Source organism: Leptinotarsa decemlineata, unplaced genomic scaffold (genome assembly GCF_025532065.1).
Source record: "Leptinotarsa decemlineata unplaced genomic scaffold, Ldec_3_MD MMD2_P_RNA_scaffold_9, whole genome shotgun sequence".
Classification (NCBI taxonomy): domain Eukaryota; kingdom Metazoa; phylum Arthropoda; class Insecta; order Coleoptera; family Chrysomelidae; genus Leptinotarsa; species Leptinotarsa decemlineata.
In genome coordinates, this window is record NW_027412536.1 from 2,718,005 (window position 1) to 2,742,766 (window position 24,762).

Below are 24,762 nucleotides of genomic sequence, written 5' to 3' on the forward strand. Positions count from 1 at the left end.
ATCAAAAAGTACTATATCGGTATGATAAACCATTTAAAAAATTTCCGCAAATTCCCGAATTTTCGCGGTTGAGAAAAAAAGAAACGACATTCAATTACTCAAATCAATATAAATGATTTCTGTTCTGCCTTATAACAGTTATTTTCGAATTATCATTGTGTTGTACCTAACAGATATATTTTCGAGAGTGTTAAATATTCAAAAATATCAAAATGTTTTTTTTATTTATCCAAACAACTACTGTTGAGGATCCAAAACATGCACTTTTCCCAATCACCAGATATGCAATACTCTATGCGCTTTTCATCTGCAATGTTGGCAATTTCAGAAGATGGAGTTTTCTTGGGAAAGTGAAGTTTTCTTCATCTCCTAACTTGGTTGATGAAACTCACGTCGATGAATGTATAGCATTTCTGATGATTGGGAAACGTGCTTGTTTCGCATTTGTTCTACCTCAGAGGATCCAGTGTTACCATTTATCATTGTTGAGGAGTTGAAAATGAGAGTTTTCATCCGAAATCCTTTGAACAGTAAAAGTTTGAAGTATTACATTGTGTAACTAATGAATATTTTTTTCGGTGACCGAAAGAAGTTATAGATTATTTCTTGTCATAAATGAAAAATTGGTAATTATTCTACACATTTTTAAATAGTTTTCACTAACAGTTGTTGATTTTCGTCTTTTTATGATGGTTTATCATTTTATTTACCTATATTAGGTAAAGGATAAGAAACACCCTATGAGATAATTTTCTTCAATGACTACGAGTATGATATACACAATTTAATAAGCAGTATAACCTACTTCAGTAATCGAGAATTTCTTGTAGAACTGTCACTCTATAATATCAAAACCTAGAGGCGATCCAATAATCGATATTCCACAAAATTATATTCCATGTGCTGATTGCAGATAAGTAATTGCACAACACTGGCATATGTTTACAAATTTTCATATGATGATGATCTGAATCATACTGTTTTTGAAATCATGAGATATTAAGTGGCATAGTTGTCAAAATAATATTATCAAAATTGGCTTCCAGAACCCGCTAAGGGTTTTTATATATTCTAATTTGGTATGATTTCTTGTTTCACATTAATGATTACATTTTTTATTGCAGCTGGAGAGAACAGCGTTGCACTATGCGATGGGGGTAGAAAAAATGGAATCAATTAGTAGGGTATTGATCAAAGCTGGTGCTCAGAGGGTTACCAAAGATTTAAAAGGAAGACAACCGACCTACTATTTCTTGAATAAATCTGACATATTGCGGCTACAGGAAGAAGAAGAAACATTCTGAATTCACAAAAAAGGCTGAATCTCTTGTATTTTTATTAGTTTGACAAAATCTGAATCAATTTCAGATTTCGATTCAAAAGTGAAGTAAAGTCAAAGTCTGAAGAGCCAGTGCTCCTGGCAATACTGTATAATAAATAAGGTTGTAGTATTCTTAAAAAAATTTGCTGTTTCAATTATATTCCAGAAAAGTGATAGGAATGAAAAAAATCGGTGGAGTTATAATCACTGTAAAACACAAGTATTATTATTTGTCACATGCAGTTTTCTTTTTAATGTAATCATCGAAGATACCAATTATATAAAATTGAAAAACAAAAAGTTTCAAAAATCAGCTTTTGAATGTAATAATTGATCAATAATAAAATGAAGTTTTACTTTTTCACTATAAGTAGTGTATCAATTTTTTAAATAAGTTTTCAATATGTGACAATGATTTTTTTTAATTTTCCTTAGGCTTCTATGTACTACTGTGAACTGATAATTTTGAAACATTTGGAAATAATGAAATTGATTCAATTTTTCACTGATGATCATCTATAAGATAAAGAAAACTCGACTCTGAGTTGATGAAGAGAATAGTTATTGCAATAATATCCATCCGTTAGTGGTTAGTTTTCACCTTTATATTTTTATACACATATTTCTTGTAATGTAGTTTTACAACAATTTCAGATTCGAACTGCCTGAAAAAAAACGTTTTCATGTACATCAGAAAATTAATATAATTTTCTGACCTCGTATCTGATTGAACTTGTTCTTATTGTCATTTGTGGAAATGCTTTCGTTGCTGCAGTTGTTTCTGTAAAATTTCAAATGGCGAATGTTTCAAGTTTTAACTTGCCAAAACCTAGGCCCTAGGCGAATTTTAGTTGTGGATTTATTGTTGGATGTTACATGAAAAAGTTAGAAATGATATAATATGTTTTCACGGATAAAAAATTTGAAAATCAAATTTAGGAATGATTGAGCATATTGGGATAAAAAAATTATTGGGATATTTGGGGACCCATTCGACAATATTGTGAGTTTGGAGATACTATTATCATTATCATTTTTGTGAGTTTACTCTTATTTACAATTTGATCCAAAAATTTGTTCTTCTCTCAAAATTATTTATACAGTGTCTCACTTTCGTAAATAATGAAAAAAAAAACAGTCGGGTTAAAAAACAAACGTTCTGCTCGACACATTAATTACTTCGCAAAATGTGAACTTTGTACCGTTCTCGAGAAAATTCTAATGAACTTGTGTGTATTTATTTGTTTTCTTTGGCTATTTAGTCTAAGAATGTTTCGCAGTTTATATTTACACTGAGGCAGAGATTCAAAAAATTCTATAAATTGAATATTATAGAAGACAATGATCAGGAAGTATAATTATTTCCATATTTATAGATCGCATTGATGAAATAACATGTTACCTACCGATAATTTTTCATTTAATTGTAACTAATTCATGGAATCTCATTTATGTCAAGCTATTTTCCGGGTTGTTAGCCGTGGCCTGCAGGTTTTTATACCTGACGTTTCCTCCACGACTGCGCTGAACTTTATCGGAAGCGATCAGACAATGGACTCAATTCTCTAGTTGTCCTCATAGCACATACTACTTCGTTATCTATCTGGGTCTTCAGTTTTATCCCAGCGGTATTAAAAGCTTCTAGTTAGTTGAATTAAATGATCCGGTTTGTGTGCAGTTGGGGGCAGACAGCCAGATTCTATACATGCCTCTATACCCTCTTCCTTTCAGTTGAAATTGTCTCTGTGTTTATGAATTTCTATCGCTTTACTGTATATTTTTAGACAGTCGAAGTCGAATTGGAACGGGCGCTACGACCTAGCGGAGAAAACGCTAAAGTAACTCCAGCTGATAGGTCTGGTAATGGAAAAGGTTGCCTTCCTTATGTTAAAAATATCACGGAGCGGATTGTAAAAATTCTGGAGAGAGATATCGTGAACTATTAGAGAGTGTTTAAGGTCTGCTAAGGACCCATTGAGCAGTTTGTAATACCATGGGTATCCCAAATATCTTATAGCTACCGGTATGCCTACCATTGCATCACAAAAAAAGTGTAGATACCCTCTCTCCAAACATAAGCGAACAAATGAATAAATTGTTGCCGATCATACGTTATTTCGTTAGATAAAACACAAATACTTGACACAATTCAGAAATACTACCTAAGATTATACAAGAGGGGCCATAGAATTTCATATACAGAGATAAAGATAAAGAAGGACATAATTAAAAAAAAACTGATTATCTGTCCTAAGTTACACACAATTCAAGTAATATAAATGAAGCCATTTTCACCATTGATGGAATAAATCCTAAAATACAGACAGTGAACAAAGTAGTATGTGTTGTTAGGACAACCTGAGAACTGTGACCGTTGCCTCATCGCTTTTGATAATGTTCACCGCAGTCGTGGACGAAACGTTAGACGAAAAACTACAGATCACAGCCAAACCCGGGAAATAGTTTGACATAGTTATCTTCGGCCATGAAAGTTTACACTCTTTGATTAAACGCCTTCAGTGGGATATTCTATAATGGTATGGAGTAAACGAAATAACTTAGATATACGTAGTAATGAAAATTTTCTGCCGGAAGTTTCATATGGAAAAGATTGACGTTTTACCCGGTTCATAAATTATAGTATTTGGCTCCCCTCCCAGAATTCTACATGTGATTTTATGGTAGACTTTTGTTAAAATATAATATTTTCCTGCAGCTGAAAAAGCAAATGCGCCACTGGAATCAATGAAGTCGCCCCGGAGCGCCAATTAATTTTTATTGTTGTATTTATTTTATTTTTATCGTTGTTTTAACATATTGTAATAATTTTCAGTACTATTATATGTCGAATGAAATAATACCTTTTCAGCGGTTTAGTTGAATGACTGTTTTGTTCGAATCTGAGATTGAAAATTCAAAACTTATTTTCTAATGGAATACTTAGAAGTTCATAATGTAATTTGTTTCAATTCAGGTACAGATCCAGAAATGTATTGTCCTCTTTCCAAATTAATTCCTCAAAAAATCCGATAAAATATTATTGATTACTATTTTGTCTATATAAAATATATAAAAGGAATTATGAATACTGGACCAAACCTGTTTAAAAATTTCACTTATATTCATTGTAACTATTTAGCTGTGTTTATACTAGATAAATATATTTGTTATTAGATTTTGAGAAAACTTATAGTTCAAATATAATATTGGAATTTAGTAAAATAAAATTGTTTCTATGTGTATATTTTCGAAAAGAACAAGTGCAATCAAACAGTTACAAGTCCATTAGTTCAAACAACAACGAATTTAATATACTAATTAACAAAGTCATCCTCAATCCTAGAGGGTTATGAAGATGTCCTAGGTCCCAATTATCCTATATACTTACTGTGTGGAGTGGAAATGGGAATATACTTCCCCTGTGTTTAGCCACTTTGGTATTTCCATACACAAAAATGAAGAAATTAGTTCCATTCATTGAAAAAATGAAGTAAGGAAGCAGTCCCTCTCCGTAAGTAGAGGGGAAAAGACGGGTCTGGACCTCCTCCCAAGGGTATGCCCCCCCAGATACACACCACTGACTGTGACCTTGATTCGTTTTTTTATTCTCTGCCTATGAGTTGACCTTGAGTTGTGTGTAACATGATGAGGTGAAACCCCTTTTTTACTCTCCGCCCATGAGTGGCATTGAGATGTGTGTGATGTCATGACCGTGAACCGCTTTTTACTGTACAGCTATGATTTGGCCTTGCATGGTCACATGACCTTGGAAATTTCCTAAGCGATTTCGAGCTACGAACACGTCATATGACCTTGGGAGAAAATTCTGATCGATATTGACCTCGGAACACGTCATATGACCTTAAACACAAAGTGTGGATAGACAACCGGCTTTGCCCTTGATACATGAGCTCAAATATAAAGAAGATGTAACCTTGAACCCCTTCCCTCCTGATAATTTTTCTATAAGTATGGAGTTTCATACTTTCACATTCAGTTCATATAATCTCAAGTGTTCGAATAGGTGATTAGTATTTGTTGAGTTTCAAGGTGATAACGAGAAGTAACTAGCAATCCAAGTAGTGAGTGTTGACATCGTCATAGAGGTGAACATATTTTTTATATTCTTAAACTGTAATTTTCACTATTTTTTTTGAAATGGATAATTTGAAATTTGACATTGAAAAGATTAATTTTGCAATTAATCAACAAAATGAAGTTTTAGAGCAGAGATCCATAACATCATTGATTGTCGATAAGGGTTATACAATTGAAAAAATGACTATGCTTTCTACACGATATGGTAAATCCATCCAAGTAGTTTTATTGGATGAGGAAAGTAATACTTCCTTCAAATCGTGGCTACCAAAACGTGTCACAGAGCAATTCACAGAGGACATTATTCGTGAAGTGAATTCAACCAAATCTAAATTCATTTTTACATATATGGGTCAAAGTTCTCAGGATTATCCTGGTGCCAAGACCCGCTCATTGGTAAAATTTGATATTTTAGATTGATGGTGTTGATTGTGTCTTTATTCTCTTTGTAAATAGTGAAAATATGGTTTATTTATATGAAATATGTATCAACTCTCTCGCTTCAATCATGGTCAAATTTCAAGTGAGTGTTTTTTTTCCATTCACAATATATCTCCCAAACTAATGAATGTGATTTGTATTTTTTCAGAGCTGTTCATTCTGCAAATATGTGGATGCAATATTCAGCACAAGAGTGGCCGGAAGCTGTGGATTTGGATTCTGCCATAAGAAAAATGGCTTGGGAAATGGCTGATCTGAGTTTTGACGCTCTACATTCATCAAATTATGATTTAAGTGTATGTTATGATGCTGAGGAGGTGCGAAAACTTTTGGAGCTTAGTGAAAAGTATGAACTTGGTGTGGCATTGTGTCATAAATATTCGTATGGAAGCAGGAATTTGGATGACTTCTGTAAGCTAATAATTGAAGCAGACTTGAAACATTTTCTTTACGATATATGCACATACCTGCCGCAGAATATTATAGAGAAATATCAATTGGAACCGCGAAGTCCTAACCCACAACTGGAAGAATCATTAACTGATGGTGATGTAAATAATTGAAATCTGTTGTATATGGTATGAATAAAATAATGTTGCATATTTGCCTATATCTAGTGAATAAAAGACAAAAAATAATTATTGATTGTTTTATTATTTATCGAATATTTCATGATGAATTACATGTCAATCTTATTATAATCCAGTCTGAACAGAGCCGTTAAGAGCATTATATGATAAAACAGCATCGTGGAGGATGAGTGCATATACTTTGGTGTTTGCTGGAAACTTCACCTTGCGTGTTTCAAATTCTATTTTGATGTCGACAGTGGATGACTTCATAGCATCGGGTTGATGGGAGCAGTCGATGATGAATAGTGGATTGTTGCGAAAGCTGCCAATATCCATCATCGGCTCACTCATAATTTTATCGTAGTAGCTGCGTTGGAAGTTTTCATATGCATAGTAGGCTGATGAGTCTAACTTCTTATCGAAATCCAGATTCCAACGCTCATATGGATATACTTCAGAGTTCAGAGATAGTCGAATATTATTAATATTCACATGTGAGAATTTAGTTACATCTTTTGATATATTTTCGGATTGATTAGTATTTTGAAAGCCGATAATGATATATCGTGGTCTTTCGAGACTGTTGGTTGTCTTCACAGCCCATATATCTGAGGATGTATCACGAAGTGTGGGTAATTCATAAAGGTCCCACATACGATAAGCCACCTTCACTTTAGCATTATTAGAATTTTTATTGATGCGATTCAATAGTTTCAATTTTTGGCGATCTTCCGGCACAATGTGTCTGATTCTCCATTCTATTTTATTGATTTCTAAATCTGCATCAACTTCTCCTATGAATGAATTTTTGAAAGAGCGTGCTATAATCAAAATGAGCTCCTGCTTCACATTCAATATCCCTTTATTGTAATCTTCAGCAAAACCCATGAGATACTTCAAGGGTAATTTGCCGCTGAATACATTGCTGACGGAATCCAATATATCTTGTTTATTCACATCAAGACCCCATCCTATCGGTAGTAGTGAATTTGCTTGTGTTTGTCCGAATGATATCATCGTTTTCATTGTTGTAGTTATACCAGGTTTTCGAACAACGACCACTTGTTCACCCCCCATTTCATAGCGAATTTCATCGAAGAGAAAAGCGAGGGCGTTATTGGATAGGTAGCACTGCTTCGTGGTATCAGATGGTGTGAACTTCCCCTCGATATAAATGTAACTGTCTGCTATATCCAGTATAAGATCTTGAAAATTGATTGGAATTCTTATTTCATCTGAATTTTTGTAATATGGTGAACCATACGGCTTATATGTATGCTCATGATGGCTAATGAGGGAATGGTCGAACATTGGCTCTTCGAATACCTCCAATTTATCACTTGTGGTGATGGTAGCCATGTTATTACTATTTTTTATATCGCACCTTCAAACCAATGGATTTGAGAAAGTTCACGCTACTAGCACTTATTCTATATCTTGACCGTTTGGCTAACATATGTGGAATGAATCGACTTTTAGATTTCCCCTCCTTTAAATGCACATGACTATACTCTCCACCAAATGCATTACGTTGATTCATCAGCTGCCGCTGCTGCAATCGATGACTATTAAAGCACAATCCCATTTTTTTTACAATACTTGTAGAGTTTATATCTTCATCAAATATTATCATCTGCACAGCGCTGGGAAGTAATAAATACTGAGTTACTATTTTATCAGTTTCAGCTTTATATTGATTTTTTCACAGATGATCATCGCTCACCATCGTTTTTGGTCAATTGTTTGGATACTTATCGAGGGTTGTTTTTTCAAATCAGATTGCATCGATTTGATATCCTTTTCCATATGCTCACAATTTCTCACAGTTTCTACAAACTTCAGTCCAAGCGCAATGAGATCTTTTCTAACAGATGAGGAATGTGTTTCTACTCTATCTAATCTCAAATTAATTTTATCAATGTCAGAATCTATTTCTCCTCTAATCTTTGAGATGTAAAAACCAACATAATCACGATTAACACAATCCGTACTCTCTTCAGGTTGTGCTATATTTTTCAAACGTTTATTTTCCATATCGAAGTTTCCATCGGAAGTCAATTTGAAACCGGCTCCAGGTGGTCCTCGCAAAACAGTATTTGAAACAGCCTTACTTCTGCGACCAAACTTATCGATGCTTCCTCCACTCATTTTTGTGATACACTTATGACGGTCGTTGATGTTGTGATTCAACATATGAGAAATGATGATTGTTATAGCTTTATCAATTCCAATTTAACTATTATTTTTTCACCATTGAAATTGATCAGCTTACCATTATCATCCAATATGCGTAGAGTGATATTGTCGAGATACTGACGACCCCCAGGTTGGATTGGCATATATATAATATTTTGTGGCTCTTTGGTGAGTTTGTAACCGGGCTCTACATCAATATCAAATTCAAAGATGCTATGGATTTCATCACCATTTGAATATGCTCCAGCTGTAACATTACAATCCACACGAATTATTCTTACCTTATTGATATTCACAGGCAATGTTGATTCGTGTGTTTCACCACAACCGAACACATTATTATCAAACCCCAGAAGTTCAGCAATGGTGTTTTCATGTTTGAGATTGATGAAATATTTGGAGCGCATTTCGCATTTCAGAGTGTTGTTGTTTGCATGTAGGAGAAATACTTCGTTGATATTTTCTTCATCCCCATTTTCTAGTTTCACTTCTTTGGATTTGATGAATCTTTGAATCACCTTATTGATTTCATCAATTTCATAAGCCCCAGGTGGAATTTTTATAATAGTGGGGGGTGAGTTTATTGTCTGCGAATAGCCGATAACATTATTCTTAGCATCTACATTAAATATGGAGTTGTAAGAGTAGAAACCATGTAATCCCAGACCATAATTACTGGTGGCATCCAATTCGATGGGAGGGTAGAAGTTGGCGCTCAACTCGCTAGAGTATCCCGACAATGAAAACGTACGTGACATGACTGATGAATTTTCACTGATTCAAGTCTTTTTATTGCTGACAGCAGAAATTGTGGAGTAATCGTTGCTTTTTCGGCGATCTATCCATATCACTATGTGTGACTACATTCACATCATTCACTTTACAATAACAACAGAAAATTTTTCTTGTAGGTGGACCATCATTCACATCAGAAATACAGCTGCTGCCGCCGCTGGAATCATTGTAATGCTCTTGGCAGTACTGATACTTCATCACATCAATATCATTTTGTAGGTTTTGTGGTAACTTATCCCATACAGATGCAATTTCATGTGATGCACACCCAATCAACACCTCTTTCGGCATATCAGCGAGTTGTTCTTTACTCATTTTTCGTAAAGTGCGTGCTCTGGAATATGCGATCAATGAATGACTCATCCTCTTGATACTCTTTCTGTCCTGTGCTGGTGTTATTTCCATGATTTGTTCTGGAGAAACTTCAAACACAAATGACCACACCATACTGTGTTGAATTGTTGTTTACGCTCATAGTTATAAGTAATAGTATTGATAGAATTTGATCCCTTATAGAAATAGTAAATCAATTCTTTGGGAGGGGGTAAATCACCAAAACTATCAAAATATTTCACAGAAGTGCCGCTTTTTCTGTATGCTACCCAATGTGTTCCTCGGCCATGACGACTATCCAGATTTACTATAGCAGATTCATATCGGCGTGGTCCTGATTTTGGTAAATCATCACGCATATATACCCCCCGAAAATATGGAATCATCATTTTCTTAGCGTGATAGATGAGGTCGATGTTGGAGAGAGCTCTTTGAGGTAGCAAATCTATGAGTTTTTTGGATTTTGAGGTTTCAGATATAGTCCTAATCCTTTACGGTAAGGTTTCAAGTAGATACCACTCCCTTGTTTACCTAAAGCAATTGCCTCCATGTGTTTATTATGTCGATTTGTTTCACTCAACTGCTCCCTACTCGCTCTGGCTGCTTGAACTGCTTTCGTTATGCCAGCTGTAGCACCAGCTAAACTTCCTAACGCTGATAAACCAGCAAAAATTGGAATGAGTGGTAGTATTCCACCAATTTTAGGAATTGGTATGATTCGAGGTGTGCGAATTCTCTTTTTGCCACCTGCATCTCGCGTATATTTGCGTGCAGCTTTTAATGCAATTTCAGTTGCTTTTTTAGAATTTTTGACAATAAATTCACTTCCTCCCGCTTTGTGTAAAACATCGCGCACTTTCTTAACGATTCCAGATCCAAAAGCTATTAACTTAGAATCTTTTAATTTTTTTGTAGCTTTTTTTTTCTTGATAGGACGTTTTTTTTGTATGCGCGACGGCTTGGATGGTGACTTGCAACCCATACCAAATCGACGTTTTCTCTTCATTATATTTGTAATTAGCCAAGCGGCTCCTTTCTCTCCAATAGAAGCGTCTTTTGCCTTGAATCGATTCCAAGAACTTTCAGCAAGTTCCTGATCCGCTATGTGTCTAGCTACAAGATTGATGGGATTATGTGAATATGCAATATCGTGTTTTTTGCATGCAACATCCAGTTGATTGACACCTGGATCACCTCTCACCAATCTTTTCTGCAATTTGGTGCCGGGACCGCAATACTGATAGCCAGGTAAGTGTAATTCGAATGGTAGATTATTAATGAGTGAATTTACCAATCCTCTACCAACTTTATTCGAATGCAATTTAGTAGATCTGCATCGGTTCATAACCCCCATTTAAATAAAGAAATCGATATGGAACCCTGCTTATATAGTCTCCAACTGTCATACAATGCGCATACTACAGCAAAAGCAACAATTTTCCATCGATAATTTCGATGAAAAAGTGGGTTGTGGATCGGGAAGTGGTGTCAAACAGCGTCATGGATCTTTACTTCCACTATCCATTCGCGGACTGATTATTGGACCTTCTAATTGTGGCAAAACAAATGTTATGATTTCTCTGCTGACTCATCCTCTAGGATTACGACTTGCAAATGTTTATCTGTATTCAAAATCTCTTTATCAACCTAAATATGAGTATTTACGTGAAGTGCTAACTCCAATTAGAGGATTGGGATTTTACACTTTTGCCAATAACGCAGGTGAAATAGTAGAACCGTCAGATGCCAAAGCGGATTCGATATTCATTTTTGATGATGTTATGTGTGAGAAACAGGATGTTATACGATCATATTTCAGTATGGGTCGTCATAAAAATGTGGATTGTTTCTATCTAGCCCAAACATATTCACGAGTCCCAAAACAATTGATTCGAGATAATGCAAATTTTATTGTGCTGTTCAAACAAGATGATATGAATCTCAATCATATTTTTTCCGACCATGTGTCACCAGATGTTACATTCAAGCAATTTCAAGATATGTGTGCGAGATGTTGGAAAGATAAATATGGATTTTTAGTAATTGATAAGGATCGAGAAGTGCTAGATGGACGTTATCGAAAAGGATTTGACGCTTTCATATATCCTTGACGTTCTTGAAATAATTGATTCATTCAAGTGCTGGATAGTGTAGACAACACTTCATTGTACTCATTTTCGGAGTGAAAACAATATGGAGGGGAAAAATGATGACGAAATATGTTTAAAAAGAAAATTAATTGAAGCAACGGATGCCGTTCGAAAGAAATTCAATTATATCAAGAATAGTCGCCAAGGTGATCAATCAACACTCGAGAGAATCTACGAGCCAATAATAACACCATTGAAAGCAATATCTGCCAATACTGGAGGATTATCTCAAATGAATGGAGTTATACAGAAAACAGATAGTGGTACACCATTCACCGCTAAAACTATAATTAAAAGTGAGTTGAAACCAAAATTTGAAGGTGCTTTTTCGAAGGCTCATCAATCTTCTCAATTGTCAACTTCAAATTCAGAATCACCAAATGCACTTGATAATGGTGATGAAGTACAAATGCATATACAAAAGTTACTATCAGGAAATCCCTCATACGATACAGTCTTTGGAGTACACATGAACACTGATACGGGAAATTTACAAATGGGTGTAGCTGATGTGGAATTTATCGATGAGAAAATTGTGTTCAAGAAAAATGGTAAAACTATTGCCACATATCAGGGCACACCAAAATTATATAAATTGATATTCATGAAAGTACCATCGGGAAATATTCCCTCTTCCGATATGAGCACTTATGGTGATATACTCAAATTAACAAAGGCGGCATATAAATATAATGAAAGAAAACAGGGTCTACTATCGAATAATTGGAAGAAATATCGTGAAATAATTCTACCACTATTATCCAATGGAAACCCTCTGCCAAACTCTAGTAGAGAAGGTGCTGGCATGATCAAACCGCCAACCCAAAAAAAATATATCAGAAATAAGCATATAGATTATGTATATTGGAATAAACTCGAAGAATTGATTGATCGCCTTCGATTACTTTGGAGTTCACGAATGGCTGGTCATACCGGCCACGATAATGAAATATTGTCCATAATTGAGGAATTACGTGAAGAAGGATTAGTCTATTAATCACAAAGTCATAAACACAGAATCAGTTTGTGAAACTGACTCATCACTAAATGATTTGAGGAATGTGGAAATGTGAATTAGCGTTATAACTGAATTGATTGGTACTTTTACTGAGCGAGTTGATGAATTTGATCAGTCAGTAATTAAACCTGCACTTGAACAGTAGAGAAGTGAATCCTTAACATAATAATCTTGAGTAATATGAGTGATGCAAAATGGGAGATTGTGAAAGAAATACATAAGCCAGCGCGTCGAAATTTTCCCCGTCGAAAGACAATAATAAAGGGATTTTCGGACTTGTGGCAGATGGATTTGATGGAAATGCAATCATATGCTAAAGAAAATAACGGGAATAGATACATACTCATAGTAATCAATTGTTATTCAAAATATGTATGGTCAAAACCGTTGAAAAATAAATCTGCTGATTCAGTTACTGCAGCTATGGGAAGTGTGTTGGAAGATGCAAAGCATGTGCCGAGAAACTTACAATCTGATCACGGTAGTGAGTTCTATAATTCAAAATTTTCATCGTTAATGAGAAAACACCATATCAATCATTACTCAACATTCAGCACAAAAAAAGCTTCAATTGCCGAACGAGTTATCAGAACTTTGAAAAGTTGGCTTTATAAACAATTTTCACTTCAAGGCCATTACAAGTGGTTGAAAGTTCTTCCTAAAATTACCAATCAATATAACAACAAAGTTCATCGCACCATTGGCATGAAGCCTGCAGAGGTAAAACCATCTACAAAATTGTTCGTTTATACAAAATCTGAGAAGCCAAGTGGTAAACGTGAAAAAAGTCAATTCAAAATTGGAGATATGGTACGAATTAGTAAATTTAAAAACATATTCGCCAAAGGCTATACTGCAAACTTCACCACTGAACTTTTTAAAGTTGTGAAAATTAATAGTACAGACCCTATAACTTATGAGCTAGAAGATGTGAATGGACATCCAATCAAAGGTTGCTTTTATAAAATGGAGTTGAATAAAGCGAAAGATCCCAATACATATTTGGTTGAACGAGTTTTGAAAAAGAAAGGACGTCGCCTATTTGTGAAATGGTTGGGATTTTCTGGAGATCATAACTCTTGGATTGATGAAAATTCATTAATGTAATTGCAGTATTATTGTTTTTGATGAAAAATAAAGATATATAAATGAAATTGATTTTTTTTTTTTGAATTTTGATTTTAAATAGTAAAAAAAACAAACAATATTCAAACTGATTTTATTCATCACATTTATATCTATTAATGCATTTGTTTAATTATTAGCGTTCGTTGTGATAGGTGGCACCATAACCAATGGAATGTAAGATCGAATAACGTTGCCATAGATTTCTAGTCTCCTCATCTGATCTTCACTCTCCAAACACCAACAATCCCGGAAGTGAAAGTTCTCATCGGGATGGAAATCACCAACATTTTCACATAATATCCATCCATTTCTACACATACTACATAAATTGTTCCAACAATCTACTTTGTAGTTATCACAACGCATACAACGTTGAATTAGTAACTCGCGATTTGATGCACAATTCACACACATACTTCTACAAATTCCTATATTGTTATACACGATTTTGGTAAAACATTTGTAGCACTGATGATGGACGCATACTTCAGGAGATGAATATCCCCACCAGAAAGGGCTGACCTTTCCGAACAGCAGAACAGAATCAGAAGGGACGACACATCATTCTGTTTTAGTATCTCTTACCCATCGAACTAACTTGCAGTGACACACTCAAGTCAAGTGATATAGTTGACTCAAGCAACCCAATAATCATCAACGATTCTTAGCAGTTGAAGTTATCTCAATGTAAGTACAGTGTACTATATTATTCATTTCGAATTGAAAGAGTTATAATTTTAGGAGTGTTTAGTTTTTTGAATTTCTAATTTGTATTCAATTCAGTGTTCATATAAAATTATCTATTCCAAAAGTATTTTTTTTTGTGTAAATCAACTGATTTTGATGAAAGTAGATGTTTTCGAAAGAGAGTTTTTATTTATACTTAATATAACCTTGAATATTCTGAACAAAATTTGAATGTTTCTGAAAGGAAGTTGAGATGTGACGATGATATATGAAATTCTTTTCTGAAATTGCTTCCTTCTTTTCAGTTTCTAATTTTTTTTTTTTGTATAATTCAGTGTTCATGTGAAATTATTAGTTCAGAGTTTTTTTTTCATATAATTCATTGTTTTCTATGAAAGTAGTTGTTTTTATGTAAACGTAATACAACCTTGAAAAGTGTGAAACAAGTTTGAAGGTTTCTAAAAGGACATTGAGATTTTGATGATGTTATATGGAATTCTTTTTTGAAATTGATTCCTTCCTTTCAGTTCAATAAAGCAGCCAGGTGAAGCAACTCCACCAAAGCCTTCAAATCTCAGCAGCTGAAAATTCATCTCGATGTAAGTACAACCTACTATATTATTCATATCAAACTGAAAAGGTTATATTTTAAGATGAGAATAATTTTGGTAAAGAACGGTTATTTATACTTAATACCTATAACCTTGAATATTTTGAACAAAATTTGAATGTTTCTGAAAGGAAGTTGAGATGTGACAATGATATATGAAATTCTTGTCTGAAATTGCTTCCTTCTTTTCAGTTTCAAATTTTTTTTTTTGTATAATTCAGTGTTCATATCAAATTATCAGTTCAGAGTTTTTTTTCATATAATTCATTGTTTTCTATGAAAGTAGTTGTTTTTTATGTGAACGTAATACAACCTTGAAAAGTGTGAAACAAGTTTGAAGGTTTCTAAAAGGTCATTGGTTTTTATGTGAACGTAATACAACCTTGAAAAGTGTGAAACAAGTTTGAAGGTTTCTAAAAGGTCATTGAGATTTTGATGATGTTATATGGAATTCTTTTTTGAAATTGATTCCTTCCTTTCAGTTCAATAAAGCAGGCAGGTGAAGCAACTCCATCAAAGCCTTCAAATCTTAGCAGCTGAAAATTCATCTCGATGTAAGTACAACCTACTATATTATTCATATCAAACTGAAAAGGTTATATTTTAAGATGAGAATAATTTTGGTAAAGAACGGTTTTTGTTTTTCTATAAAGTTTTTTTTTTTTTGTATGATTCAGTGTTCATATGAAAGTAATTGATTTGAATGTAATTTTTGTTTCATGTAATTCAATGTTTTTTTTGAAAGTAGTTGTTTTAGAAAGGGTACATTGTGATTAAAAGTTACTTCTTCGTATATAGTTACCTCTTTTGAAATTGCTTTTTCTGAAAGATTTCCACTGTTTTGTATCAAGGTGATGAAAAGAAAAGATGAAAACTTTTTTGTTAGCTAATTAAATTTAATCATATTATATTGTCTATTATTTTTTGATTTCAGAACCATGTCTTTGTTGAAAGAAGCTTTATTAAAACCATCAAGCTCTGTGAACCGATCAGAAATGTGTGAAATGGATCGCAGGGATGTAATTGTCCACCAGAACGTGATCATTCAGGAAGGCGGGGAGATACCACAACCGGTGATGACTTCCATTCAGCAGATGCACAATGCTAAATCATTTTTAAATGGATTCAATCCAAACCATGTGGAGATGAATGACAATCCCTCAAACATTGATAATGTGATGGCGACTCACACCCAGAATCTTGATGAGTCACTTCCGAACTTATCACAAACTGTTGTGAGTAACATATTAGAGATGGAGGAAACATATTCGAAGAATATGGGATCACCACATAGTTCAATCATTCAGAACAGTTCGGATGATGACCTTGAGAGACGAAAAAGAAAAAAAATGGAGAGTGATGAAAAAATAATGAAGAAGGCGAAGAAGTCTAAAAAGTCTACCTCGAAGTCGCCATCTAGAAGGAGACACAAGGCGAAACACGAAAAAAGGGATAAAGTCAAGTCGATAAAAGTGAGAGAGATGGAAGTCATAGCAGGACCTTCTACATCACTCCATCAGGTAATTATCATTACTCAAACGCGACAAGATGTTAGTTCATCATATCCTTTCATTCCACAGGTTCCTGAATACGATAATGTTAGTGCTGGAAGCACGCCTCCCCAACGATTGACCTCGAAAACTCAGACGATTGGTTTTCATTTATGAGATCCAGGAGAGATAAATTTCTAGAGATGTATCACGCTTACAATGGCTTCGAAACGGAATATAGAGCGAAGAAGGAAAAACTTGTTGAACTGGAAGAGCAAGTTTCTCTCCTCAAAGTGGAATGTGAACAAATGAGAGCAGCTCAACGAGAGAGATCTGCTCACATGAAAAAACTTTCTCCCAAAATTCGACAATTGGAAATCTTCAGTAAGGAGATACATGAAAATTCCATCTTACATCTCTTGTAAAAATTTTTATCTTTCCCTATACATTTGCAATTCATGTATCATAATATTTTCTATATTATTTTCATATCTGTATTATTCAGAGCAATCGTGTCGAGAAATCTCCCCCAATAAATATTTTGTAAATATTTTTTTTTGTATGTTGCTAATAAAGTTATATGTGAGTGTCACTTTCTAGTCATATTTAAAAGTGTAAAATTGATTATTCATATTTGAAAAAATGAATAATGAATGTATCAGTTAATCATTTAGTTTAAAAAAAACAAAATAAAGTTATGTTATGCAATTTCTATTTATATGTAAAAAAGTATATTTTATATTTTGAAAAATAAATAAGGAAAATAATGATTAGTCATTTTTATTTCTAAAAAACAAATAATATTTATGTATCTTACTTTCTACTCATAACTAAAAGTGCAAATCTGATTATTTAAAAAATATATAAAAGTAACAATTAGAAAGTTATTTTCAATCTCTGAAAAAATTAAAATGATTGTAGCATTGATTATTAAATGTCGTCAATGCCACAGATCAAAAAAAAATTCTACATCCTATATTGAGATGGATGACTCAGATGAAGACAAATCAATGGTTATTTTTCAGAAAACAGAATGAGATTATCATTCATTACATTCAAAAGTTATCTGTCGAAAACAAAGTCAATCGTTAGGGTTAAAACTCCATGTCAGAGGGTATATGACATTTCATAACACAAGGTCGTATGAGATAGTAAAACCAAGGCCAAAACTCCATGTCGGAGGGTATATGACATTTCATAACACAAGGTCATATGAGATATAAATAAGTTGTGTTCATATATCGAGGTCATGTGACACAAAATATAATCAAGGTCATATGACACACATATCCCAAGGATTTGTGATGTTATTCATTGTCAATGTCGAAAGATTGGTAGTTTTCAGCTTTACATTGCAAGTAACTGACCACTTGTTCCCTCATAATGAATCAAGTAAAACCAAGGCCAAAACTCCATGTCGGCGGGTATATGACATTTCATAACACAAGGTCATATGAGATATAAATAAGTTGTGTTCATATATCGAGGTCATGTGACAAATCCTTGGGAAATATCCCAAGGATTTGTGATGTCATTCATTGTCAATGTCGAAAGATTGGAGATTTTCAGCTTCACACTGCAAGTAACAGACCACTTGTTCCCTCATCATGAATCAAGTAACACCGGTTGTGCAAGAAGCCGATTCAACGAGTGAACCATATTTCGTTCCTTCTGAGGATTCAGCTTATGGAGACATTCAAGTTGAAATTATCAATTCAACGGGTGTGGACAACAACTTCGATGGATATTCAGACACCACAATTGATTTGGATGAGGACCGTGGTTTCGAATTCGACGCTGACGAATACGGTCTATTTGACGACCCAAATGATAGCGACGGCGACTTTGGTGTGATGAATGAATTTTTTCCAATCTTTCGGGATTCACCCAGCCCTGACCTTATGGAACCGTATTTGGATGAAGAAATTGTACAAAATCAATTCGCCGACCCCCCAGAAATCATTATGATAGCTGATTCTCCAGATCCTGAAATAGTCGTTATCGATGATGATCAGAATGGTTAGGTTACGCTAGTGTACTCGGAGTGTACATAATTTGGTTGGTGCACACGGAATACTGCGTGATTTGGGGCAGTGTTCAACCTAAGACATTATTTTATTGAAAACTGATTACTCATATCTATCACTTATAGATGTTAGAAAAAAATTAGGTAAGTTCAATACAAAATTCAATGTGAAAAATGAATGATGAATATAAAGATAAAGCCATTTGTTTGTTTCATCTCGTTTTGTGTTGATGTTGTCTCGAAAATTTGTTGTTGCAATGATTTTTATTTTTCAAATATCTACTATCTCTGATAGGTTTTAAATTATTAATATCATCAACACGAAAAAAACGACTTTTTGAGCTCTGAAGAAGAATTCAATTGAATTCAAATCGTCGACTAGAATACAATTATTTTTTAAGAAAAAAACTTGGATGCCTCAACAATATACTTTAGTTTATCATGTATATTGTGTCAATCATATTTTTTGAGAAGGACTTTTCTTCTCCATCAAAAGGTTCATTATTAAAATAACATCAACAATAGTGAAATCAATGATATTTATTATAACATTTCATTGTGCAGGGACATTGTTACAAATAATGCATGCATCTAAACGGCGAAAATTCGTCAGAGGTCTGTCACAAGATTCACACCAAGTTTGTGTTATTTCCATCATCGATATAGTGTAATGTAAATCCATATGTTCATATTCGCCACCATTATTTCTATTTCGATGGGAATAAAATCTAAAACAACACCAACATAATGTGTGGATGCTATCATTAATGGTTCGTATACGCACATGAGAGTCCGTCACACAGTACAGATCTAAATTATTTTCCACTGTCTCACTAATGTTCATCCACCGGCTCCCTATTATAATGTTGCCATTGTCTGTCGCTGGATCATCATCAATGCCTTCATCTTCAAGTTCTGGATCCATTACACCTTCATTATCCTGCAAATTATCAGCAGCAGCTATGGCTCCACCATCTTCTTGTGCTACATCGAATATATCGATTTCTCCTCCGATGTTATCTTCTCCTTCGATAATGATGTTGGGAAGTTCGTCTTCTTCATCCGAAAACCAATTATTTTCATCTTCAAGTGTCAACCTTGTCAAAACTTCATTAATTTTTGCAGAATTCATTTTTCTTTATTTCTGAGTGAAAAGCTTGAAGTTACTAATAGTACTAGTGAAGTGAAGTTTCAGAATCAGCATTCGATTTTTATGATTTGTTCGATTGTGGAGGTGGTAGCCCCACCACTCTTCTCCCTCTATTCTCTCTATGAGTTTATGATAGGAAAAATAGGTTCATGAGAGTGCAGTTGAATTTGTCAGTTGAATATTGCACCATCTAATAGTGAATACTAATATGCCTTTTCCGAAAGAATGGAATTCAAAACCGAAAGTGTGTGGCGATCCAATTAAAATTGATAAAACTATATTTTGTAATAATTGTCAAGGTTATTGGCCTGAGACGTATATTAATCCATGTACTGGTTTGTGTCGTAGATGTGTGTTGGAGAATCCAGTTCCAGTTCCGAGTCCATTCACAATTCCGAAGACGTCAAATGATTCATCTCCTGAAGTATGCGTCCATCATCAGTGCTACAAATGTTTTACCAAAATCGTGTATAACAATATAGGAATTTGTAGAAGTATGTGTGTGAATTGTGCATCAAATCGCGAGTTACTAATTCAACGTTGTATGCGTTGTGATAACTACAAAGTAGATTGTTGGAACAATTTATGTAGTATGTGTAGAAATGGATGGATATTATGTGAAAATGTTGGTGATTTCCATCCCGATGAGAACTTTCACTTCCGGGATTGTTGGTGTTTGGAGAGTGAAGATCAGATGAGGAGACTAGAAATCTATGGCAACGTTATTCGATCTTACATTCCATTGGTTATGGTGCCACCTATCACAACGAACGCTAATAATTAAACAAATGCATTAATAGATATAAATGTGATGAATAAAATCAGTTTGAATATTGTTTGTTTTTTTTACTATTTAAAATCAAAATTCAAAAAAAAAAATCAATTTCATTTATATATCTTTATTTTTCATCAAAAACAATAATACTGCAATTACATTAATGAATTTTCATCAATCCAAGAGTTATGATCTCCAGAAAATCCCAACCATTTCACAAATAGGCGACGTCCTTTCTTTTTCAAAACTCGTTCAACCAAATATGTATTGGGATCTTTCGCTTTATTCAACTCCATTTTATAAAAGCAACCTTTGATTGGATGTCCATTCACATCTTCTAGCTCATAAGTTATAGGGTCTGTACTATTAATTTTCACAACTTTAAAAAGTTCAGTGGTGAAGTTTGCAGTATAGCCTTTGGCGAATATGTTTTTAAATTTACTAATTCGTATGGATCCAGAACTTGAAGATGAAGGCATTGATGATGATCCAGCGACAGACAATGGCAACATTATAATAGGGAGCCGGTGGATGAACATTAGTGAGACAGTGGAAAATAATTTAGATCTGTACTGTGTGACGGACTCTCATGTGCGTATACGAACCATTAATGATAGCATCCACACATTATGTTGGTGTTGTTTTAGATTTTATTCCCATCGAAATAGAAATAATGGTGGCGAATATGAACATATGGAATCTCAACTTCCTTTCAGAAACATTCAAATTTTGTTCAGAATATTTCTCAAATCCATTGGTTTGAAGGTGCGATATAAAAAATAGTAATAACATGGCTACCATCACCACAAGTGATAAATTGGAGGTATTCGAAGAGCCAATGTTCGACCATTCCCTCATTAGCCATCATGAGCATACATATAAGCCGTATGGTTCACCATATTACAAAAATTCAGATGAAATAAGAATTCCAATCAATTTTCAAGATCTTATACTGGATATAGCAGACAGTTACATTTATATCGAGGGGAAGTTCACACCATCTGATACCACGAAGCAGTGCTACCTATCCAATAACGCCCTCGCTTTTCTCTTCGATGAAATTCGCTATGAAATGGGGGGTGAACAAGTGGTCGTTGTTCGAAAACCTGGTATAACTACAACAATGAAAACGATGATATCATTCGGACAAACACAAGCAAATTCACTACTACCGATAGGATGGGGTCTTGATGTGAATAAACAAGATATATTGGATTCCGTCAGCAATGTATTCAGCGGCAAATTACCCTTGAAGTATCTCATGGGTTTTGCTGAAGATTACAATAAAGGGATATTGAATGTGAAGCAGGAGCTCATTTTGATTATAGCACGCTCTTTCAAAAATTCATTCATAGGAGAAGTTGATGCAGATTTAGAAATCAATAAAATAGAATGGAGAATCAGACACATTGTGCCGGAAGATCGCTAAAAATTGAAACTATTGAATCGCATCAATAAAAATTCTAATAATGCTAAAGTGAAGGTGGCTTATCGTATGTGGGACCTTTATGAATTACCCACACTTCGTGATACATCCTCAGATATATGGGCTGTGAAGACAACCAACAGTCTCGAAAGACCACGATATATCATTATCGGCTTTCAAAATACTAATCAATCCGAAAATATATCAAAAGATGTAACTAAATTCTCACATGTGAATATTAATAATATTCGACTATCTCTGAACTCTGAAGTATATCCATATGAGCGTTGGAATCTGGATTTCGATAAGAAGTTAGACTCATCAGCCTACTATGCATATGAAAACTTCCAACGCAGCTACTACGATAAAATTATGAGTGAGCCGATGATGGATATTGGCAGCTTTCGCAACAATCCACTATTCATCATCGACTGCTCCCATCAACCCGATGCTATGAAGTCATCCACTGTCGACATCAAAATAGAATTTGAAACACGCAAGGTGAAGTTTCCAGCAAACACCAAAGTATATGCACTCATCCTCCACGATGCTGTTTTATCATATAATGCTCTTAACGGCTCTGTTCAGACTGGATTATAATAAGATTGACATGTAATTCATCATGAAATATTCGATAAATAATAAAACAATCAATAATTATTTTTTGTCTTTTATTCACTAGATATAGGCAAATATGCAACATTATTTTATTCATACCATATACAACAGATTTCAATTATTTACATCACCATCAGTTAATGATTCTTCCAGTTGTGGGTTAGGACTTCGCGGTTCCAATTGATATTTCTCTATAATATTCTGCGGCAGGTATGTGCATATATCGTAAAGAAAATGTTTCAAGTCTGCTTCAATTATTAGCTTACAGAAGTCATCCAAATTCCTGCTTCCATACGAATATTTATGACACAATGCCACACCAAGTTCATACTTTTCACTAAGCTCCAAAAGTTTTCGCACCTCCTCAGCATCATAACATACACTTAAATCATAATTTGATGAATGTAGAGCGTCAAAACTCAGATCAGCCATTTCCCAAGCCATTTTTCTTATGGCAGAATCCAAATCCACAGCTTCCGGCCACTCTTGTGCTGAATATTGCATCCACATATTTGCAGAATGAACAGCTCTGAAAAAATACAAATCACATTCATTAGTTTGGGAGATATATTGTGAATGGAAAAAAAAACACTCACTTGAAATTTGACCATGATTGAAGCGAGAGAGTTGATACATATTTCATATAAATAAACCATATTTTCACTATTTACAAAGAGAATAAAGACACAATCAACACCATCAATCTAAAATATCAAATTTTACCAATGAGCGGGTCTTGGCACCAGGATAATCCTGAGAACTTTGACCCATATATGTAAAAATGAATTTAGATTTGGTTGAATTCACTTCACGAATAATGTCCTCTGTGAATTGCTCTGTGACACGTTTTGGTAGCCACGATTTGAAGGAAGTATTACTTTCCTCATCCAATAAAACTACTTGGATGGATTTACCATATCGTGTAGAAAGCATAGTCATTTTTTCAATTTTATAACCCTTATCGACAATCAATGATGTTATGGATCTCTGCTCTAAAACTTCATTTTGTTGATTAATTGCAAAATTAATCTTTTCAATGTCAAATTTCAAATTATCCATTTCAAAAAAAATAGTGAAAATTACAGTTTAAGAATATAAAAAATATGTTCACCTCTATGACGATGTCAACACTCACTACTTGGATTGCTAGTTACTTCTCGTTATCACCTTGAAACTCAACAAATACTAATCACCTATTCGAACACTTGAGATTATATGAACTGAATGTGAAAGTATGAAACTCCATACTTATAGAAAAATTATCAGGAGGGAAGGGGTTCAAGGTTACATCTTCTTTATATTTGAGCTCATGTATCAAGGGCAAAGCCGGTTGTCTATCCACACTTTGTGTTTAAGGTCATATGACGTGTTCCGAGGTCAATATCGATCAGAATTTTCTCCCAAGGTCATATGACGTGTTCGTAGCTCGAAATCGCTTAGGAAATTTCCAAGGTCATGTGACCATGCAAGGCCAAATCATAGCTGTACAGTAAAAAGCGGTTCACGGTCATGACATCACACACATCTCAATGCCACTCATGGGCGGAGAGTAAAAAAGGGGTTTCACCTCATCATGTTACACACAACTCAAGGTCAACTCATAGGCAGAGAATAAAAAAACGAATCAAGGTCACAGTCAGTGGTGTGTATCTGGGGGGGCATACCCTTGGGAGGAGGTCCAGACCCGTCTTTTCCCCTCTACTTCCGTAGATATCAAGGTTGAACAAAGTTTACAAAAAAAATATCATATTGAGTTTTTTCAACATTATTGTATCATTACGGGTTATGATTAGTCGTGCATTGCATTTTTAAAATGCCATCTTCTCTCCGGAGTGTATGTTAATGAAGAATATTGAATATGAGATATAAAATTAATATTTTCAAGAGATATTTAATGAAATATACCTCATAATCCGCAGCTATCACTT

General features: G+C 34.2%; 3 protein-coding genes and 1 long non-coding RNA gene across 9 annotated transcripts in view; 3 read left to right on the forward strand and 1 right to left on the reverse strand.

Moving 5' to 3' along the window:
* The window catches only part of LOC111511520 (uncharacterized), a 108,163-nt gene extending 103,827 nt beyond the window's left edge, over positions 1 to 4,336 (forward strand). For all 4 annotated transcript variants that reach the window (XM_074170416.1, XM_074170415.1, XM_074170413.1 and 1 more), the window contains one exon: positions 1,125 to 4,336. In XM_074170416.1, coding sequence (XP_074026517.1) covers positions 1,125 to 1,304 — 180 coding nt within the window. In that variant the 3' untranslated portion in view covers positions 1,305 to 4,336. The remainder of the gene's footprint in view (positions 1 to 1,124) is intronic.
* Positions 4,337 to 4,856: 520 nt separating this feature from the next.
* On the forward strand, positions 4,857 to 6,501 carry LOC141480447 (uncharacterized). Its single transcript, XM_074170418.1, has 2 exons — positions 4,857 to 5,942; positions 6,009 to 6,501. The coding sequence occupies exons 1-2, from the start codon at positions 5,896 to 5,898 to the stop codon at positions 6,421 to 6,423; spliced, it is 462 nt and encodes a 153-aa protein (XP_074026519.1). The 5' UTR covers positions 4,857 to 5,895; the 3' UTR covers positions 6,424 to 6,501.
* An 8,059-nt stretch (positions 6,502 to 14,560) lies between these two features.
* Positions 14,561 to 17,569, forward strand: LOC141480448 (uncharacterized). Of its 3 annotated transcripts, none has more exons than XM_074170421.1 (5): positions 14,561 to 14,739; positions 15,267 to 15,283; positions 15,849 to 15,903; positions 16,284 to 16,869; positions 16,930 to 17,569. In XM_074170421.1, the coding sequence occupies exons 4-5, from the start codon at positions 16,288 to 16,290 to the stop codon at positions 17,014 to 17,016; spliced, it is 669 nt and encodes a 222-aa protein (XP_074026522.1). In that variant the 5' UTR covers positions 14,561 to 14,739; positions 15,267 to 15,283; positions 15,849 to 15,903; positions 16,284 to 16,287; the 3' UTR covers positions 17,017 to 17,569. The 3 variants fall into 3 exon arrangements, with proteins under 3 accessions (XP_074026522.1, XP_074026521.1, XP_074026520.1); XM_074170420.1 differs by having other exon boundaries at positions 15,267 to 15,338; positions 15,832 to 15,903; positions 16,930 to 17,567; XM_074170419.1 differs by lacking the exon at positions 14,561 to 14,739 and having other exon boundaries at positions 14,770 to 15,338; positions 15,832 to 15,903; positions 16,930 to 17,567.
* Positions 17,570 to 22,870: 5,301 nt separating this feature from the next.
* LOC141480449 (uncharacterized) lies at positions 22,871 to 24,555 on the reverse strand. Its single transcript, XR_012464350.1, has 2 exons — positions 23,431 to 24,555; positions 22,871 to 23,363 (listed from the first exon to the last, which is right to left on the reverse strand). It is a non-coding gene; the product is annotated as an uncharacterized lncRNA (long non-coding RNA).
* Between the last annotated feature and the right edge of the window lie 207 nt (positions 24,556 to 24,762).

What these genes read in the sequence shown, in the direction of transcription:
- LOC141480447 (XM_074170418.1), top strand. Translation starts at nt 5,896, where the DNA reads ATGAAATATGTATCAACTCTCTCGCTTCAATCATGGTCAAATTTCAA. An exon ending in CAATCATGGTCAAATTTCAA is followed by an intron (nt 5,943 to 6,008) that starts GTGAGTGTTTTT and finishes GTATTTTTTCAG; the next exon opens with AGCTGTTCATTCTGCAAATA.
- LOC141480448 (XM_074170421.1), top strand. Translation starts at nt 16,288, where the DNA reads ATGTCTTTGTTGAAAGAAGCTTTATTAAAACCATCAAGCTCTGTGAAC. An exon ending in CTTCTACATCACTCCATCAG is followed by an intron (nt 16,870 to 16,929) that starts GTAATTATCATT and finishes TTCATTCCACAG; the next exon opens with GTTCCTGAATACGATAATGT.